The 15,187-nt window shown below is 37.8% G+C and overlaps 1 protein-coding gene across 1 annotated transcript; it reads right to left on the bottom strand.

Annotated features, from left to right (window-relative positions):
- Positions 1-1,518: 1,518 nt before the first annotated feature.
- On the bottom strand, positions 1,519-13,350 carry LOC102837286 (coxsackievirus and adenovirus receptor homolog). Its single transcript, XM_006873152.1, has 6 exons — positions 13,186-13,350; positions 10,580-10,784; positions 6,542-6,697; positions 5,423-5,545; positions 4,586-4,724; positions 1,519-1,956 (listed from the first exon to the last, which is right to left on the bottom strand). The coding sequence occupies exons 1-6, from the start codon at positions 13,312-13,314 to the stop codon at positions 1,692-1,694; spliced, it is 1,017 nt and encodes a 338-aa protein (XP_006873214.1). The 5' UTR covers positions 13,315-13,350; the 3' UTR covers positions 1,519-1,691.
- Positions 13,351-15,187: the final 1,837 nt, after the last annotated feature.

The following is a 15,187-nucleotide window of genomic DNA, read 5'->3' as shown; positions in this document are numbered from 1 at the left end:
AAAACTTATTTTAAAAATATGTCCAAACATGTAAAACTATACACTAACCCATTATACATTCAGCTTATGTTACCATTAAAAAGTGTATATAATACTTCATGCCTAATCATAAATTCATGCCAACATTAACTTATAATGTAGCATTTACCACCACAGCACCCAAAGAGGTTAACAGAAACCAACTCCCTACTAAAATCTAGGGAAAAGGTTTTAGAGCTAATGAAATCATTTACTGCAGACCTTTTTTTATCTATAAACTGTTGGTTCATTCTACTATATCCACACTCCCTCACAATCTTAAGGGAAATACAATAAATTCACTTTTTTCAACTAAAACAGTACTCGTATTTAACACATTTGGCAGTTAGGAGTATTTGTTCTACTCCTTCTTCTTTCTTTCCTTTTTGAAAAAAAAAAATCACTTTCACAAACTAATACTCATAGTTTTTCAAAGCTCAACTTAATTTTCTCAAACTACAGACATATTGGCCATACAATAGCAACTGTACATCCTCCCAAGTCTGAAATACAGAATTGATGGAGGAGGCTTACTCTCTTAAAATTTATTTGATTATTCTGAGTCTGTGAGGAAAACATTCTCCAAGAACTACATTTAAGAGAGTAAGGATTATATGTTTTATTAAATATAAAATATGTAACATCAAAAAAAAAAGGAAGCAGAGAAAACATTTAAAATTTGCAAGCAATAATTAGGGAATTTCAGTCTGTAATTACTAAGTAACAAGTAAGTTGTAAGGTTTTCATATTAGAAACTAGAGAGCCAGTGTTTGGTTGGGAACAGCCAATCCTTTTTTAAAGCCTGGATCTACGAGTTCAGTGAATTGAGAACGCTATATAATCCTAGTCCGTGATCTGGCCAGTCAGCAGTCTGAAAGCCTTGGATCACTTACCTACAAGATACATCCCAACTATTGCACCACAAGTGTCATCTCTGTGTGTAGTTGTCACTTGTTCATTTCTACATGAATGCGAGGACAGATGCCCAGTAACTTTAGCATATAAAAGAGCTTACTATGTCCCTGGCCCTGTAGTAGTGTGTCAGTTAAATATTGAAAAATTAGTTCACAGACAATGTTTATGAATGATTAAATTACTTAGAAGTAAACCCAGCAATTTCTAAACCATTTATATGCTATTAAAATATTCCAAATACATTTATTAGAATTTCTAGATGCTATAAAATCAAGAAGCATATATGTATATACAAGGGGGTTCAAAAAGTTTATGGAAAACCTCCATTTTCCCACTAAGTTTCCGAAGTCCTCTTATAAATATTTTGGCCATGAATGTTTCTTTACTGATCTAGGGTTGGGGAGGAGGTAATGGGCCATAAATTAAATGAGAAAGGCATCAAAAAATGAATTGTAGATGTTGGAAAGTACCACTTTCAGATGATTCAAGTATCAATTTGGTGTGTGTGTTAAGTTCACCTATTTCTTCAGCTACAGTTTCAAATTCAAAGTGCTACATATTAGGTATGAACACTTAGAAATTTAGTATTTCATTATCAACCAAACAAAACTTTTTGAAGTACATGTCTTATGGTTTCTAATTAACTTTATATTGGTACTTTCTCAAGCTGGCAACAAAATTTAGAACAGAATAACTGTTCATTACTTCAAGAGAAGACAAGAAGCATGAGGAGTGTAAATGAAAGATGTGGAGGGCCTTTATACTATGGACCCGTCCTTGCTCTGTGCTGGAATCATCACAGGAACCGCTCCCATTCTACTGAGATTAGGGGCTGCTACCTTAGTGGGTGGGAGAGTCGGACTCTGAGGAGCACGTTCAAAGTCTTCACTTGGTACTTGGTTATACTGAGTCTTGGAATAGGCTTCCATGTTGGACGGAGACATGGATCCCAGAGACGAATGATTGCTGCCAATGTAGCTCCTGGCAGTGGATGTTCGGCTCTTTGGAGGAGGCACGTCTTCCCTGGAAAGCAAAATCCCCAATACAAATAATAAGAATCCACTTTTTAAAAACCTAGTTATGTAAACTGTGAATCTTGGGTAGAGGTGGGGATTCTCAAGTATATTTGTTGTTGTTAAGTCAATTCCAAGTCAGTGAGACCCTGTATAGGGTTTCCGAAGAGCTGCTGGAGGTTTTGAACCACAGACCTTGAGGTATGTAGTCCAATGCTTAGCAATACAATGCTACACTGTTGTTAAGTGCCAACAAATCGATTCTGATGCACAGCAACCCTCTATAGGGTTTCCAAGGAGCAGCTGCTGGTGAGCTTCAACTGCCAACCTTGCAGTTCAAAAGACTTTGCAGTCCAATGCATTAACCCACAACACCTCACACAATTGGTGATATGCGTGGAGTCGGTTCCGACTCATAGCACCTTTGTATAGGGTTTCTGAGGCTGTAAATCTTTATAGGAGCAGAACGCCTCATCTTTCTCCCGTGGAACCACTGGGTAATTCGAACTGCCAATCTTGAGGTTAGCAGCCCAACTAGTAACCACTACACTACCAGAGCTCCTTCACCAATTACATTACTATTCTTTCTACTTTTTTGGGGTTCTACTTCCTTTTTAGTAAAACCATTTTTTATATACCACCAATTACACTGTTGTTGTTGTTATGTGCCGTGAAGTTGGTTCTGACTACATAGCGACCCTGTACAGGGTTTCCGAGGCTGTAAATCTTTACGGGAGCAGAGAGCCTCATCTTTCTCCCGCGGAACAGCTGGTAGTTTCGAACTGCTGACCTTGTGGTTCACAGGCCAATTCGTAACCACTATGCTACCAGAGCTCCTTTCCAATTACATCTGTTGTTGTTGTTAAGTGCCATCAAGTCGGTTTTGACCCATAGCGACCCTGGATAGGGTTTCTGAGGAGCATCTGGTGAGTTTGAACTGCCAACCTTACAGTTCAAACAGCTTTGCAGTGTGGCGCATTAACCCACAGCGCCACACCAGTTACATTACTGGTATATAAAAAGTGGTTTTACAAAAAAGAAAGTAAAACCAAAAAAAAGTAAGTAGAAGTAGTAATGTCATGAACTTTGTATTTGTTTTCAATTATAACATTTTAATTAAATAATTTATATCTTCAAAAATAATGAAACTATGGTTTTTATGCAAAGTTAAATGGTTCTATGATGTCTTACAAAGCGTGGAGCTTAGATACTTTCAGATTCTAGTGGTTGTTGGTGGTTGTGTGTTCTCAAGTCAGTTCCAAACTCTTAACGACCACTGTGTAGGGTTTCCAGGGCTTGTAAATCTCTTTGGGAGCAGAGATTCTTCATCTTTTTCCCATATAGCAACTGGTAGATTTGAACTGCAGACCCTGTAGTTAGCAACCTGGTTTGTAATCTTCTACACTACCAGGGCTTCCAGATTCTAGTACTACTCATCTAAATTAACTAGCCACATTCATGTAACAGAGTCCTGACATGGCTCTGTAGGATAACCAGTGGATTGGTGACCACAAGGTTGGAGTCAGCAGCAGTTGAAACCCACCAGCCACTCCTTAGAAACACTATACATGGTCGTTATGAGTCAGAACCAACTTGGTGGCACTTAACAATTCATGTTATACTTTATAATCTATAAAGCACTAATACCTAGATATAATTCTACGAGAAAAAATATTATCGCTATAAAAGTTAGTTATTTAAAGTGTCAGATGAAAGCCTTATAAATTTAGACATGCTAAAATTGTGAGTTTGGGCATAGGAATTTTAACGCCTTGACCATTTACAAATATGGAGTTCTGGTGAGGTGGTGGTAGGATAAGCACTAGACTACAAGGTGAATTTGATCCTCACAGTCAGTGGTTCAAACCAACCAGCCACTTCTCAGAAACCCTATTTAGGGTTTGGAACCAACTCAAAGACATTTACAAACATAATTATAACAACAATTTACAAATATATATATATATATATATATATATGTTACCTCTGGTCATTTAAAAGCTGTAAATGCCTAGACACCATACCAGACCTACCAAATGTCAATTTCCAGCATGTAAAGCCATATTTATTATTATTTCTAAAAGTTCTATAATCCATGATATATGAGGTTTTTTATACAAAGTTTAAGGTTCTTTGTTGTCTTACGGGGAGCAGAGCTCAGATATTTTCAGATTCTAGTGATTAGTGGTGGTTGTGTGCTCTCATGTCAGTTCCGATTCATAGCAACTCTGTATAGTTTCCAGGGCTTGAAAATCTTTATGGAAGCAGAAAAACCTCATATTTCTCTCATATAGCAACTGGTAGATTTGCACTTCGTTTAAAACTTCAACATGGGCCATTTTCTGGAAAAAACTCATGCCTGTCATTTTATTGGGAAATGGCCGCTAGTCTTGAGATAATCATTTTGCAGTGGTTCATACAGTCAGATCTAAGAAAATTGGAAGGGTAAGACACCGTAAAGGATGGCTGATTCCCATATTAAAATTAAAAACGTAAGTTTTCAAATGGGCTGAGCAGACAAGCCACAGATTTTAAACAATTGTCTTAAAATATTTTCTTTGAATAATTAAGAGAACCAAACTTTTTAAAGACATAATCAATTTGGTATACATCATTATAACCCTTTTTAATTTAATTACCTGATATCATGATGAACTTCTTTTTCATACTTTTCTTCTCTGCGCTTCTTGCGGCAGCAAAAGACAAGAAGACCAATGAGCACTACAGCAAGTAAAATTCCTATAATAGCTCCTGCAATTGTCCCAGCTTTATTTGAAGCTAGAATAAGAGTTTAATAAAAATATAATAGTTAAAACTATTCAGAGTTAAGATAATACACATATTGATAAGACTGATTTCACTGCATTTAATTTAAAGATAAATTAAGCAGACTTTTATGATCTAGGAGGGAAACCCATTAAAATAATGCATAATCTATATAAAGCATATCTATTACCCACAGCTATCAATTCTGACTCATAGCAAACTTATATAGCGTTCCCAAAGCTGTATATCTTTATTTACAGGAGTAGACAGACTCATCTTTCTCCTGAGGAGTAGATGATTAGTTTGACTCTCTGAACTTGCAGTTAGCAGCCCAATGTCTACCCCACGTCACCACCAAGTTTCCTTATACAAAGCATAGAAATTGAAAAGCAAGGCAACATAATTTTAATATTCAAAGCTGTCTTGGTTGGCATATAAGAATGTTCTAAATTGCTAGTACTTGTAATGGTTTTAAATATAGTTCACCAGAATTCTCTAATCTTGTTTGTATGTCACTACAATAGTGAAGATTTGAATATCAAAAGAGTATCTTCTCTTTTCCATAAATGATAAAAGCTAATAACCAAACCACAAAGTGTTTAGTTCAAAATTAGCATCTCCTGGCCTTCAGACACTTGCTTACTGAAAGAAAGATGCGCTGTGTAGAGATAACCGAAACAGACAGACATCATCACAACAAAGATACTTACGAGGAACAACATCCAGGCTTAGGACGCACTGATCGAGGCCCACTCTGTTTTGAACTGTACAACTGTATGTCCCAGAATACTCAGTAGTGGCATTTTTTACAGATATAACAGGTGAAGTCATTTCTATGGTGAGGAAGGAATGAGGGAAAAAGAACAAAATCCAGTTTTATAGTGCTGTTTTTCTGTTCTTAGTTCTGAGATTTTTATAAATGTAAATCCTATCAAATTTATCAATGCAGTTAAAAGCAGAAACTAAAAACTGAACTGCCCAACTGTAAGCAAGCAGCCATTCATGATTCCAGAATCAAGCAATTGTGCCTCTAGTTCACTTGTATCAAGACAAAAATAACCGTGATTGATTCCTTTACACAGGAACAGAGATCCTCAACTGAAGTGGATCCTATACACAATCCCACTGGTGCCATATATGATTGTAAGAAGTGCTCCATGCACTAAAGGCTTTTGGTGCAGCAGAAACATTTGCAAACAAGTATCTTATGCAAGAATTATACAAGAGAAAGTCAAGAAGGGATATCAGATCATCAAGTCTGGCCTCTTGATTTAAAAAAGGAAATAGAAGTGAACTACTTAAGATTTGGGTGGGGAGAATGGAAGGAGGGTAAATCATGTAAAGAATGCTGCATTCCTTCAAGTAGTAATTGGTGTGAACTACAAAGTCAATTAACACACCATGGATAAGTTACTGTTTCCAGTGTGAATAAACCAGGCAAAAAAATCAAGATCCAGTCCTTATAATTTGTTGTTGTTATTAAGAGCCATTGAGTCCGTTCTAACTCATAGTGACCCTGTATAGGGTTTCTGAGGTTATAAATCTCTGTGGGAGCAGAAAACCTTATCTTTCTTTTGTTTAATAATTTAGCCACTATCTAATTTATGAGCTAAACATTTCCCATTAATACTAACGTAATTTTTTTTAACATCTATTACAAAATAATGAAATCTACTGACAGATGTCATTACAGAATACTGAATCAATTCCAATGGAGACTTAGCTGTGCAGAAAAGGGAAGGCTTTTGGAAAAGAAAACACACACACAAACCAATAGGACTTAAGTTTAAATGAATGGCACATTCTAAAAACTGTATAATCAGCAGTACCTGCTAGCCATGAGACGGGCATTTTCTGAGTGTTGGACAATTTTTGCCATTCATATCGTAATGGAAGTGAACCTTCTTTTGGTTCACATTTTATCTTAAAGTCATTTCCAATTTCTTCTGATCCATCAATATAACATCTGGTACCTGAAGGCTTAACTGAGAAACAAACAAACCAACAACCATAACTTAATACAGGAGAATTGAATTAATTTTTATAATAAATACTTAAGCATACAGCATGCGGCACAGCCACTGACTCTGTTGGTCCTGCATTCAGAATTGACAAAAAAAGAGTAAAAAGCCACAATAGGTTCTCAGCACCAGTTTATTTTGCTTTAACCAACAAGGGGGAAAAAAAACAAAACAGGCAAGGAGGAGCTCAGGCAAGCAGCAATTGCATTGGGATGTCTGGCAACATAACAGGTGCAGCTGCTCTGTGCCTCTCCATTCCACAGGGGGGGGCATTTCAAAAGAGCAAGGATGATGATGATGCGGGTTCAACCAGTTAGGAATCAAGGAAGAATCCCTCTCCATGCCTTACCTATTCTTTTACTCCATGCTTGACATGAAGCCCTCTGGGAGTATGTGCCAAGTCACATCCCTGTAGGTGCTGCTACCCATAAATCAGAGGTTTTATGTAATGCATAATTCTACTAACAGGGACTACTTAACATTCCAATTACATTCATTCAATACTTCCCAGAGACAAATGTTATAAACAGGTTAAGTGTGAGGTTATGTTCCAGGTTTCCCTGAGAATACATTTAGATCAATTGTTATCTCCCCATTTGCTGCAATTCACGCAGTGTCAACCCTGGATTAACCCCCTGTCATCTCATACACTTCTACTGTACTTCATTAAAGCACACTAGGCATATAATGAAGATTTCGTTAACAAAATAGACTATTTTCTCCTTTCTGTAACTAAATTCATGGAAGATTACTTTAGGCAAGCACTACATAATCATCCCCCAACAAAGTTTCCTCATATCTATCACAGTCAATCTCCCTCCCCAATTCTAGCCAATCAGTCATTGGTGAGATTTCTATCCCTGTGGATTCGTTCTGCTTCCCTGTTGTTGTTGTTGTTAAGTGCCATCCAGTCGGTTCCGACCCATAGCGACCCTGTACAGGGTTTCCGAGGGTGTAAATCTTTACGGGAGTAGAAAGCCTCATTTTTCTCCCGCGGAGCGGCTGGTAGTTTCGAACTGCTGATTCACAGCCCGATTCGTAACCACTACGCTACCAGAGCTCCTTCTCTAGACTCATATAAATGGAATAATAATATAGCATGTACTTTCTGGTCACTCCTTTTATCTTTTATTCAACATATATTTGAGATTGATCCATTTTGTTGCATAGGCCAGTAGTTTGTTCATTTTAATTGCTAAGTAGTATTCAAGTGAATGATGATTAAACAAGTTTGCTTATCTATTCACCTGTTCATATACAGTTCCCAGTCTTGGGGTTACTGTTAAATCCCTCATTAGCCAAACCCACCATAAGTGGGTAGTTTGTCAATCAGACTGATGAGTTAGCAAGACACTCTAGAGAAATATGAGAATTGGGATGCCACTGGGCAATAGGAGGAATTCTAAGGAAGTGGGGATCTGATTCTGAACCAGATGCTGTTTCTGGGGTGGAATTAGGAATAGTAAGGATTGGATGCTCTCAGAAGGTGAGTGCAGTTTAGGAAGTAAAGGAAGAGTCGAGCTAAATGAGTACTGGGCTAATAGCAGGAAGAGAGCAGTCATCTGTATATACAGCTGTTCCACCACTGTGTTTCTTATATATTCTGCAGTTTATATATTCTACCTGTCTTCCCAATGTAGTAAATAGCACGACGGCTTTTCCTTTCTTAGTTTGAAGTGATTTTTACTTTTTCAGTCTTGTTATTATTGTTGTTAAGCGCTGCCGAGTTGCTTCCTACTCATAGCGAACCTGTAAAGGATTTCCAAGGACCAGTTAATGACTTTGAACCGTTGGCCTTGTGGTTCAAACTGACCTTGTGGTCCACTGCTTTACTCTACATAACAGCGTTAAACCAGGACAGCCTTGTAAGGGGTTTTAATTCTTTCATATTATAAATACACATCAAAGTACAATTTACAGTTTTGCACTAGTGGAAACAAAACTGCTTTGTCCTTTGTGCACACATAGGCCTCTTTTCTTTTCGTAACTGCTGTGCTCCATAATGTCATCCTTCCAGGAATGCCATTTCTGCCATCTTCAAAATACTATGACTCCAGGTTTGATTGATCAGCCAATGCTAAAATAAGTAGGAAAAAGTTTGAGGAGAAACAGGATATCCTCAAAGTCTCAAACTATCTTCCCCTATGATATGTGCTGCCTGGTCCTACACCATCTTCATAATCACTGTTATGTTTGAGCCTGTTGTTACAGCCACTGTGTCAATACATCCTGTTGAGGGTCTTCCTCTTTTTCACTGACCCCCTACTTTACCAAGCATTATGTCCATCTCCAGGGACTGGTCCCTTCTGATAACATATCCAAAGTTCTTGAGACAAAGTCTCATCATCCTTCCTTCTAAGGAGCATTCTGGCTGTACTTCTTCCAAGACAGATTTGTTCATTCTTCTACCAGTCTATGGTACAGTCAACATTCTTCACCAATACCATATTTCAAAGAACAAACCTGGATCCCTGGGGTCCCAGTGCTGAAAACTTTCTAGATCCAAGAAACACGGAGATCCCCAAGTTATGATGAGCCCACAGATGCTTATAATAGACAAGGACCTTTCCCCACAGAGTTGACACATAGAGAAAGTCTTTCCTTAGAGCTGGTACCCTAAATTCAGATGTCTAGCTCTCTAAACCATAACAGATTTCTGTTTGTTAAATCCACTTGAAGTATTTCTGTGATAGCAGCTCTAGAGAACTAAGATAGTAGGCTTTCTAGCATCACCAAATTCCTCTTCCTGTTTCCTTGACCAGGTTTATTTCATACCAGGGGAAATATTTTGACCCAGTGTCATTTAGGATAATGTATCTGGTCCTCCTTTTGTGCCCACTCGCTGATGCCAGGAGCCAGAAGCCTGCCTTGCCACCCAAGGCAGCCTCAGAAGTTGTCATTGAGGATCATAATACCCAGCAATGTTCCTAGTCTCCACCTGCCCTGACATTCATTCGTTAGAAAAGAATGATATTCTAAATGATTCTTGAATTTAACAATATTAACTACTTTTCTACTCTGCTGCTAATCAGTTATTTACAATAACAGCAAGCAAAAACACAAAAGCTGTGATCGGTCACAACAAGATTTTAAGTGTATTTATGAATTATAACATTTGAGAGTATCTCGAATGAGATCAAAATTGCCTGTGCACAATACCACAGACTCCAGAGAAGAAAATACCGTTTGACAGCTTACGAAAGTTTATTTTTATCTTCTTAACTATCATATACAGAGTTGTAAGAGACCCAGATGGCAATCTATCTAACACCTCCCTCCCTTTCAGGACAATAATAGTGAAGCTCAGAGTGATTAGATAACTTTCTCTGCATCAACTGGCCATATACCAATTCAACATCCTTCATACTACCTTCCATCTCCTAACTACTCCAATTACTCATAATAGAAACTCATTTGTTTTGTGGTAATGAAGGTAAACAATTAACAATTTTTGAACTGAATAAGATTTCATTGGTAAATGCAGAGACTATTAAATTTTATTTTCCAAAAAGACAGGCTGAGGCCCAAGTACATGAAAAGGTTCCAGTCAATTAAGAAGACAAAGCAAAGTAAATACTCATGGTTCTCTTATTCCGCCCTAGGTTTCCTCCCCTATATTATAATACTTCTTCCACTTACTTTCAAACTGTTTTAAGAATTTGACAAAGAAATTGGATTAAAAATGCTGTATTTATGTTTTCTGTTACTTGAAGACATTACAGGAATTTTAAGTGCTTAAAAGTAAGACTCTAATGACACCTTTGCCTTACACAAAAGATGTTATTATCCAAGATTGTGACCACTTATTTTGCTAATAAGTAACATTAATACAAATAAATAACTTACCAAGAACGGTCAGCTGAATCTTCTTATTTCCAACACCAGGAGCTTTTTTTACTTTGCACTGATATGTACCAATATCTGATAACTGTAAATTTGTTACATTTATTGATGCATCACCAGATTTGAGATCATTACTTGTAAAATGTACTCGTCCTTTCAGATCTGGATAGTAGTTATCATAAATTTTGTCACCAGAATATAAAATAATCTAAAAGAAAACCAAAATAAGAGAGGGAAGAAAACCAGCCAACAAAGCAAACAAACAAAAACTCCCGTCTCATTAAAGGAATGATGAATACATTAAACTGTTGTTAGATAAAGAAAAAAATAGAAAAGGTAAATAAATTGTTGAATGGGAAACCTTTATGCTCTGTAAACATTCACCCAAGCCACAATAAAATCTTAAAAATAATTTTTAATATAAAGTACTTTTAAGAAAAAATAAAAAAAGAATACATTGTCATGAAAAACACATAATTCTCCAAATTACAGAATGCAAAATGGAAAGGGATCAATGTGATCCCTCAAACTGGTTCAACACTCCCACTTAATTGGAGAAACCAAGACCCAGCATAATTAAATAATATAACGAGAGGGAAGTCCAGGTGATGTAAAGCACTGGACAGAAGGTCGGTATTAATCACAAGATGAGTGGTTCAAACTCATTAGCTGCTCCGTGAAAACCCTACACAGGGTTGCTAAATCAAAACCAACTCGATGGCACATAACAACAATAATAATACATGAGGGAGTCCTTGTGTGTCACTGTAGGAGAAGCACTGGACTGTCAACCACAAGGTTGTTAGTTCAAACCTACCAGCTGTTTCTTGTAAACCCTATACAGAGTTGCTATTAGTCAGAATCAACTTGATGGCACTTAATAACAATATTTTGTTGTTGTTGTTGTTAAGTGCCATTGAGTTGATTCCGACCAATAGCAACCCTGTATAGGGTTTCTGAGGAACAGCTGGTGAGCTTGAACCACCGACCCTGCAGTTCAAATGGCTTTGCAGTCTGGTGCATCAACCCACAGCACCACACCAGGACTCCAATAACAATATATAACAGAGTTAGTCAGTGAAGACTGAACAAATACTCAGGTCTGTAAATTTTTATGGAGTCCTTGAACAGTGACAGCATGTGATGCTACCAACAGAAGTGGCGATAGCAGAGACAGTGGCAGACACGATGACAGAGATAGAGCAGCTGTGGACTCTCAGCCCATGGACTGACTAAGGCTGTGTGCCTGTGGGTCAGGAGGCAGGCTTATAAAATGTGTCCTTTGGACATTTAAATGAATATTTTTTGTTTTGTATGTGTACATCAGCTATTTTTATTTGTTGATTTGCAAAAGGGAAGCTACAGGGAGGATAGCTGTTGCAGGGAGAGGACTGGAATCATTGAGATGAAACAAAACATATAACTGATTGAGGGTAAAGATGATATTGTCTGTTAACCTTTACTTAATTCATAATAAAAAGTTAAAAACAGAAAAAAGAATAAATAATTTAAGCTGTTTCTTTGCTGTAAAGACTTTGTTTTGTGTAAGAAACTCACTATACATGATTTTTAACTTGAAAATATAAAGAAAATAGACATTGACAATATAGAACTCTGTTAAATTGTGCTATAGTTAATGACAGTTTCTAACAGTGATAGAATTCCTGTGTAAAACTGAAAAATGCACTTCTATTAAATGTCTTTTTTAAGGAAGAGGTAGGCATAAAGAGTTAAGAGTTAGGGAGGGCTATGATTGGGTCTAGACTTCATTAGGACTAGGGTAAGTGTTAGGAGTAAGGCTTGGGTTAAGGCTAGGAATAGGGTTATAGTTAGGTTTATTTTTATTTATGTTTTTATATACTTATTTAGCATTTGGATAAACTATTTACAAAATATCTATGTCATTTGTTAATGTTCTAACTAATTTCTTAGAAATATTATTTTCCCCCTCTTTTTTATTTGGAGGAAACTGCTTATTAATTGTTTGAAGTTAAATTATAATTTATTAATTTTTCCCAAGTTTTAAACTGTTCTATGTTGAAATCTACTTGATTTCTTCTTCATTTGGAAGTTTTATAAGTACATCTATTCCCTCTCTTTGTGGTTTTTGTTTTTTTTTGTTGCAAGCTGGTATTTCTGACTCCCTATTTTCAGTTTGGCACACTTACTTTGGATCTTCTATATCTGGATTGAGTTCTAGGTGATACGGTCATATATGTTAATCTAGGTTGCTCTTAGATTAGTCCTCTGTTTCTGACACAGTTTTCTCACATTGTGCACATTCCTGCTATGCTATCATGACTGCTCCATATCACTCTACACCTTCTTACTCCCCACCTCAAATTCATTTCCAAATCCAAAATTTTGAAAGCTTAGTTCAAAAAGTTCCATTCCTCCTTGAAGTCCAGTGACCTCTTTTTCCTCTGATATCTTAGGACACTTACTATCCATATCACTCCATTTCATATCCCTAACATTTCACTAAAACGAATGTTTTATTCATCTAAAAGGTCTGGGGCTTTCTTCTTAGTTCCACATGCCCACAACACTGTATACATAACAGAAGTTCACAAACATCTGCTGAGTGAGCAAAACTTTCTCCTACTTACCACTTGATCCACCTTCTGATTATCAGCTGGTGATAGTAGCCACTCGATGTCCAGTGGTCCCTGGTCTCCTGGACCAAGAGAAAATTTGCATGGCAAATAAGCAGTTTCCCCTTTGGCTTTTTCAACCATCTGGTCAGACGGAGAATCTATACTTAAGCTTCTGGTGAAATCTGGAGAAAGAAATATGTACAGGGATTAAGTGGTGGTGGTGGTAGTGATGCACCACGGAGTTGGTTCCGACTCATAGCAACCCTGTATAGGGTTTCCGAGGCTGTAAATCTTTACGGGAGCAGAAAGTTTCACCTTTCTCCCATGGAACAGCTGGTAGTTTCAAACTGCTGACCTAGTACCTCTTATTTCCCTGGTGAAATTCTGCACTTGACTGCTAGGTTGGCAGTTCAAACCCACACAGAGACACTGAATGAGACAGGTCTAACATTCTGCTTCTGCAAGGTCACAACCCTGAAGGCTCTATGGAGCAACAACAACCAAACTCTGTATGTGTGCTTACACAGGCAGATATGAAGGTACACATGTGTATGAAAAGGCATGTTAGTAAATGCATATACAAGGATGTTGCTGTTGTTGTTAGGTGTCATTGAGTCAGCACCAACTTATAGAAACCCTATGCACAAAAGGAAACACTGCCCAGTAGTGGACCAACCTCACAATCACTGCTATGCTTGAAACCATTACTGTTGCCACTGTGCCAATCCATCTCGGGGATCTTCATCTTTTTCTCTGACCCTCCACTTTATCAAACATGATATCCTTCTCCGATGACTGGTCCATCCTGGCAATATGTCCGAATTATGAGACATGAAGTTCGGCCATACTGGGTACAGGAGCATTCTGGCTGTACTTCTTCCAACATAGATTTGTTTGATCTTTTGGCAGCCCATGGTACTTTTAATATTCTCCTCCAACACCATAACTCAAATCCATCAAGGCTTCCTTATTCACTGTCCAACTGTTTCACTGACCACACTGTCTTGGCCTTCTCAGAAAAACCACATGAGCAAACCAAATACGAGGGAACAGCTGAGCATATGGCTACTCTATGATACCCAAACCAAGTCTAGATCAGCTGTCTGGAACTCCATGAGTGAGCCTAGAACTTCCCATCTCAGTAGAGCATAAACTAACTGTCAACCCACAGTCATGAAATAATGTTGTTAAGTACCATTGAGTTGATTCTGATCCATGGTGACCCTGTACAGAGTTTTCCAAGGAGTGGCTGGTGAGCTTGAACCACCAATCTTGTAGTTCAAACTGACATTGCAGTCTAACGCATTAACCCATAGCGCCACACCAGGATTCCCCTATTTTAGTGTGTCTAAAATTTGTGTTGGTTTGTTATACAGCAGAGATCAATGCTACACCATCCAAATCCACAGATTCACTCCATATGACAAGTTCGTTGTTATTGCTAGCTGCATGATTAAGTCACCCCCTTATTGTGGTAAGCTCATTCAAAACTGAACAGAAAATTCCTGCTCTGGAGGCATCCACATGACTGGTTTCAGACTGGACCATAGTGATTACCTGGGTTTTCGCTGGTTCATTTTTCAGAGTAGATACAGAAGTTTCGTCCTTGTCTTAGTCTGGAAACTTGGCTAAAAACTGTTCAATTGTTGTTGTTGTTAAATGCCATTGAGTCAGTTCCGACTCACAGTGACCCTGTATAGGGTTTACAAGGAGCAGCTGGTGAGTTTGAACCTCTAACCTTGTGGTTCAGTGCATTATCCTGATATGCCACACCAGGACTAGCAACGACGTTCCCACTGGCAGGCAGATGGTGGCTGGGCATGAGGTGCACTGGCTAAATATAGAACTTGAGTCTTCTATCACTAAATCACCACTGTCCTCTTATTATCCCCTAAAAAGTCCACACTGCTCTTTTCTCCATTTCGTGTCCACTGCTCTATTTAAGGGAGTCTTAGTCTGGTGCTGTAAGATAAAGCACTGGTCCAAAAGGTCAGTTTAAACCATAAGGTTGATG

This window comes from Chrysochloris asiatica, unplaced genomic scaffold, assembly GCF_000296735.1.
Source record: "Chrysochloris asiatica unplaced genomic scaffold, ChrAsi1.0 scaffold00225, whole genome shotgun sequence".
Taxonomy (NCBI): domain Eukaryota; kingdom Metazoa; phylum Chordata; class Mammalia; order Afrosoricida; family Chrysochloridae; genus Chrysochloris; species Chrysochloris asiatica.
This window is presented reverse-complemented; position numbering and strand designations above follow the sequence as displayed.

What these genes read in the sequence shown, in the direction of transcription:
- LOC102837286 (XM_006873152.1), bottom strand. Translation starts at nt 13,314, where the DNA reads ATGGTTGAAAAAGCCAAAGGGGAAACTGCTTATTTGCCATGCAAATTT. An exon ending in GATTCAGCTGACCGTTCTTG is followed by an intron (nt 6,698 to 10,579) that starts GTAAGTTATTTA and finishes TTTGTTTCTCAG; the next exon opens with TTAAGCCTTCAGGTACCAGA. An exon ending in AAGCCTGGATGTTGTTCCTC is followed by an intron (nt 4,725 to 5,422) that starts GTAAGTATCTTT and finishes CTCTTATTCTAG; the next exon opens with CTTCAAATAAAGCTGGGACA.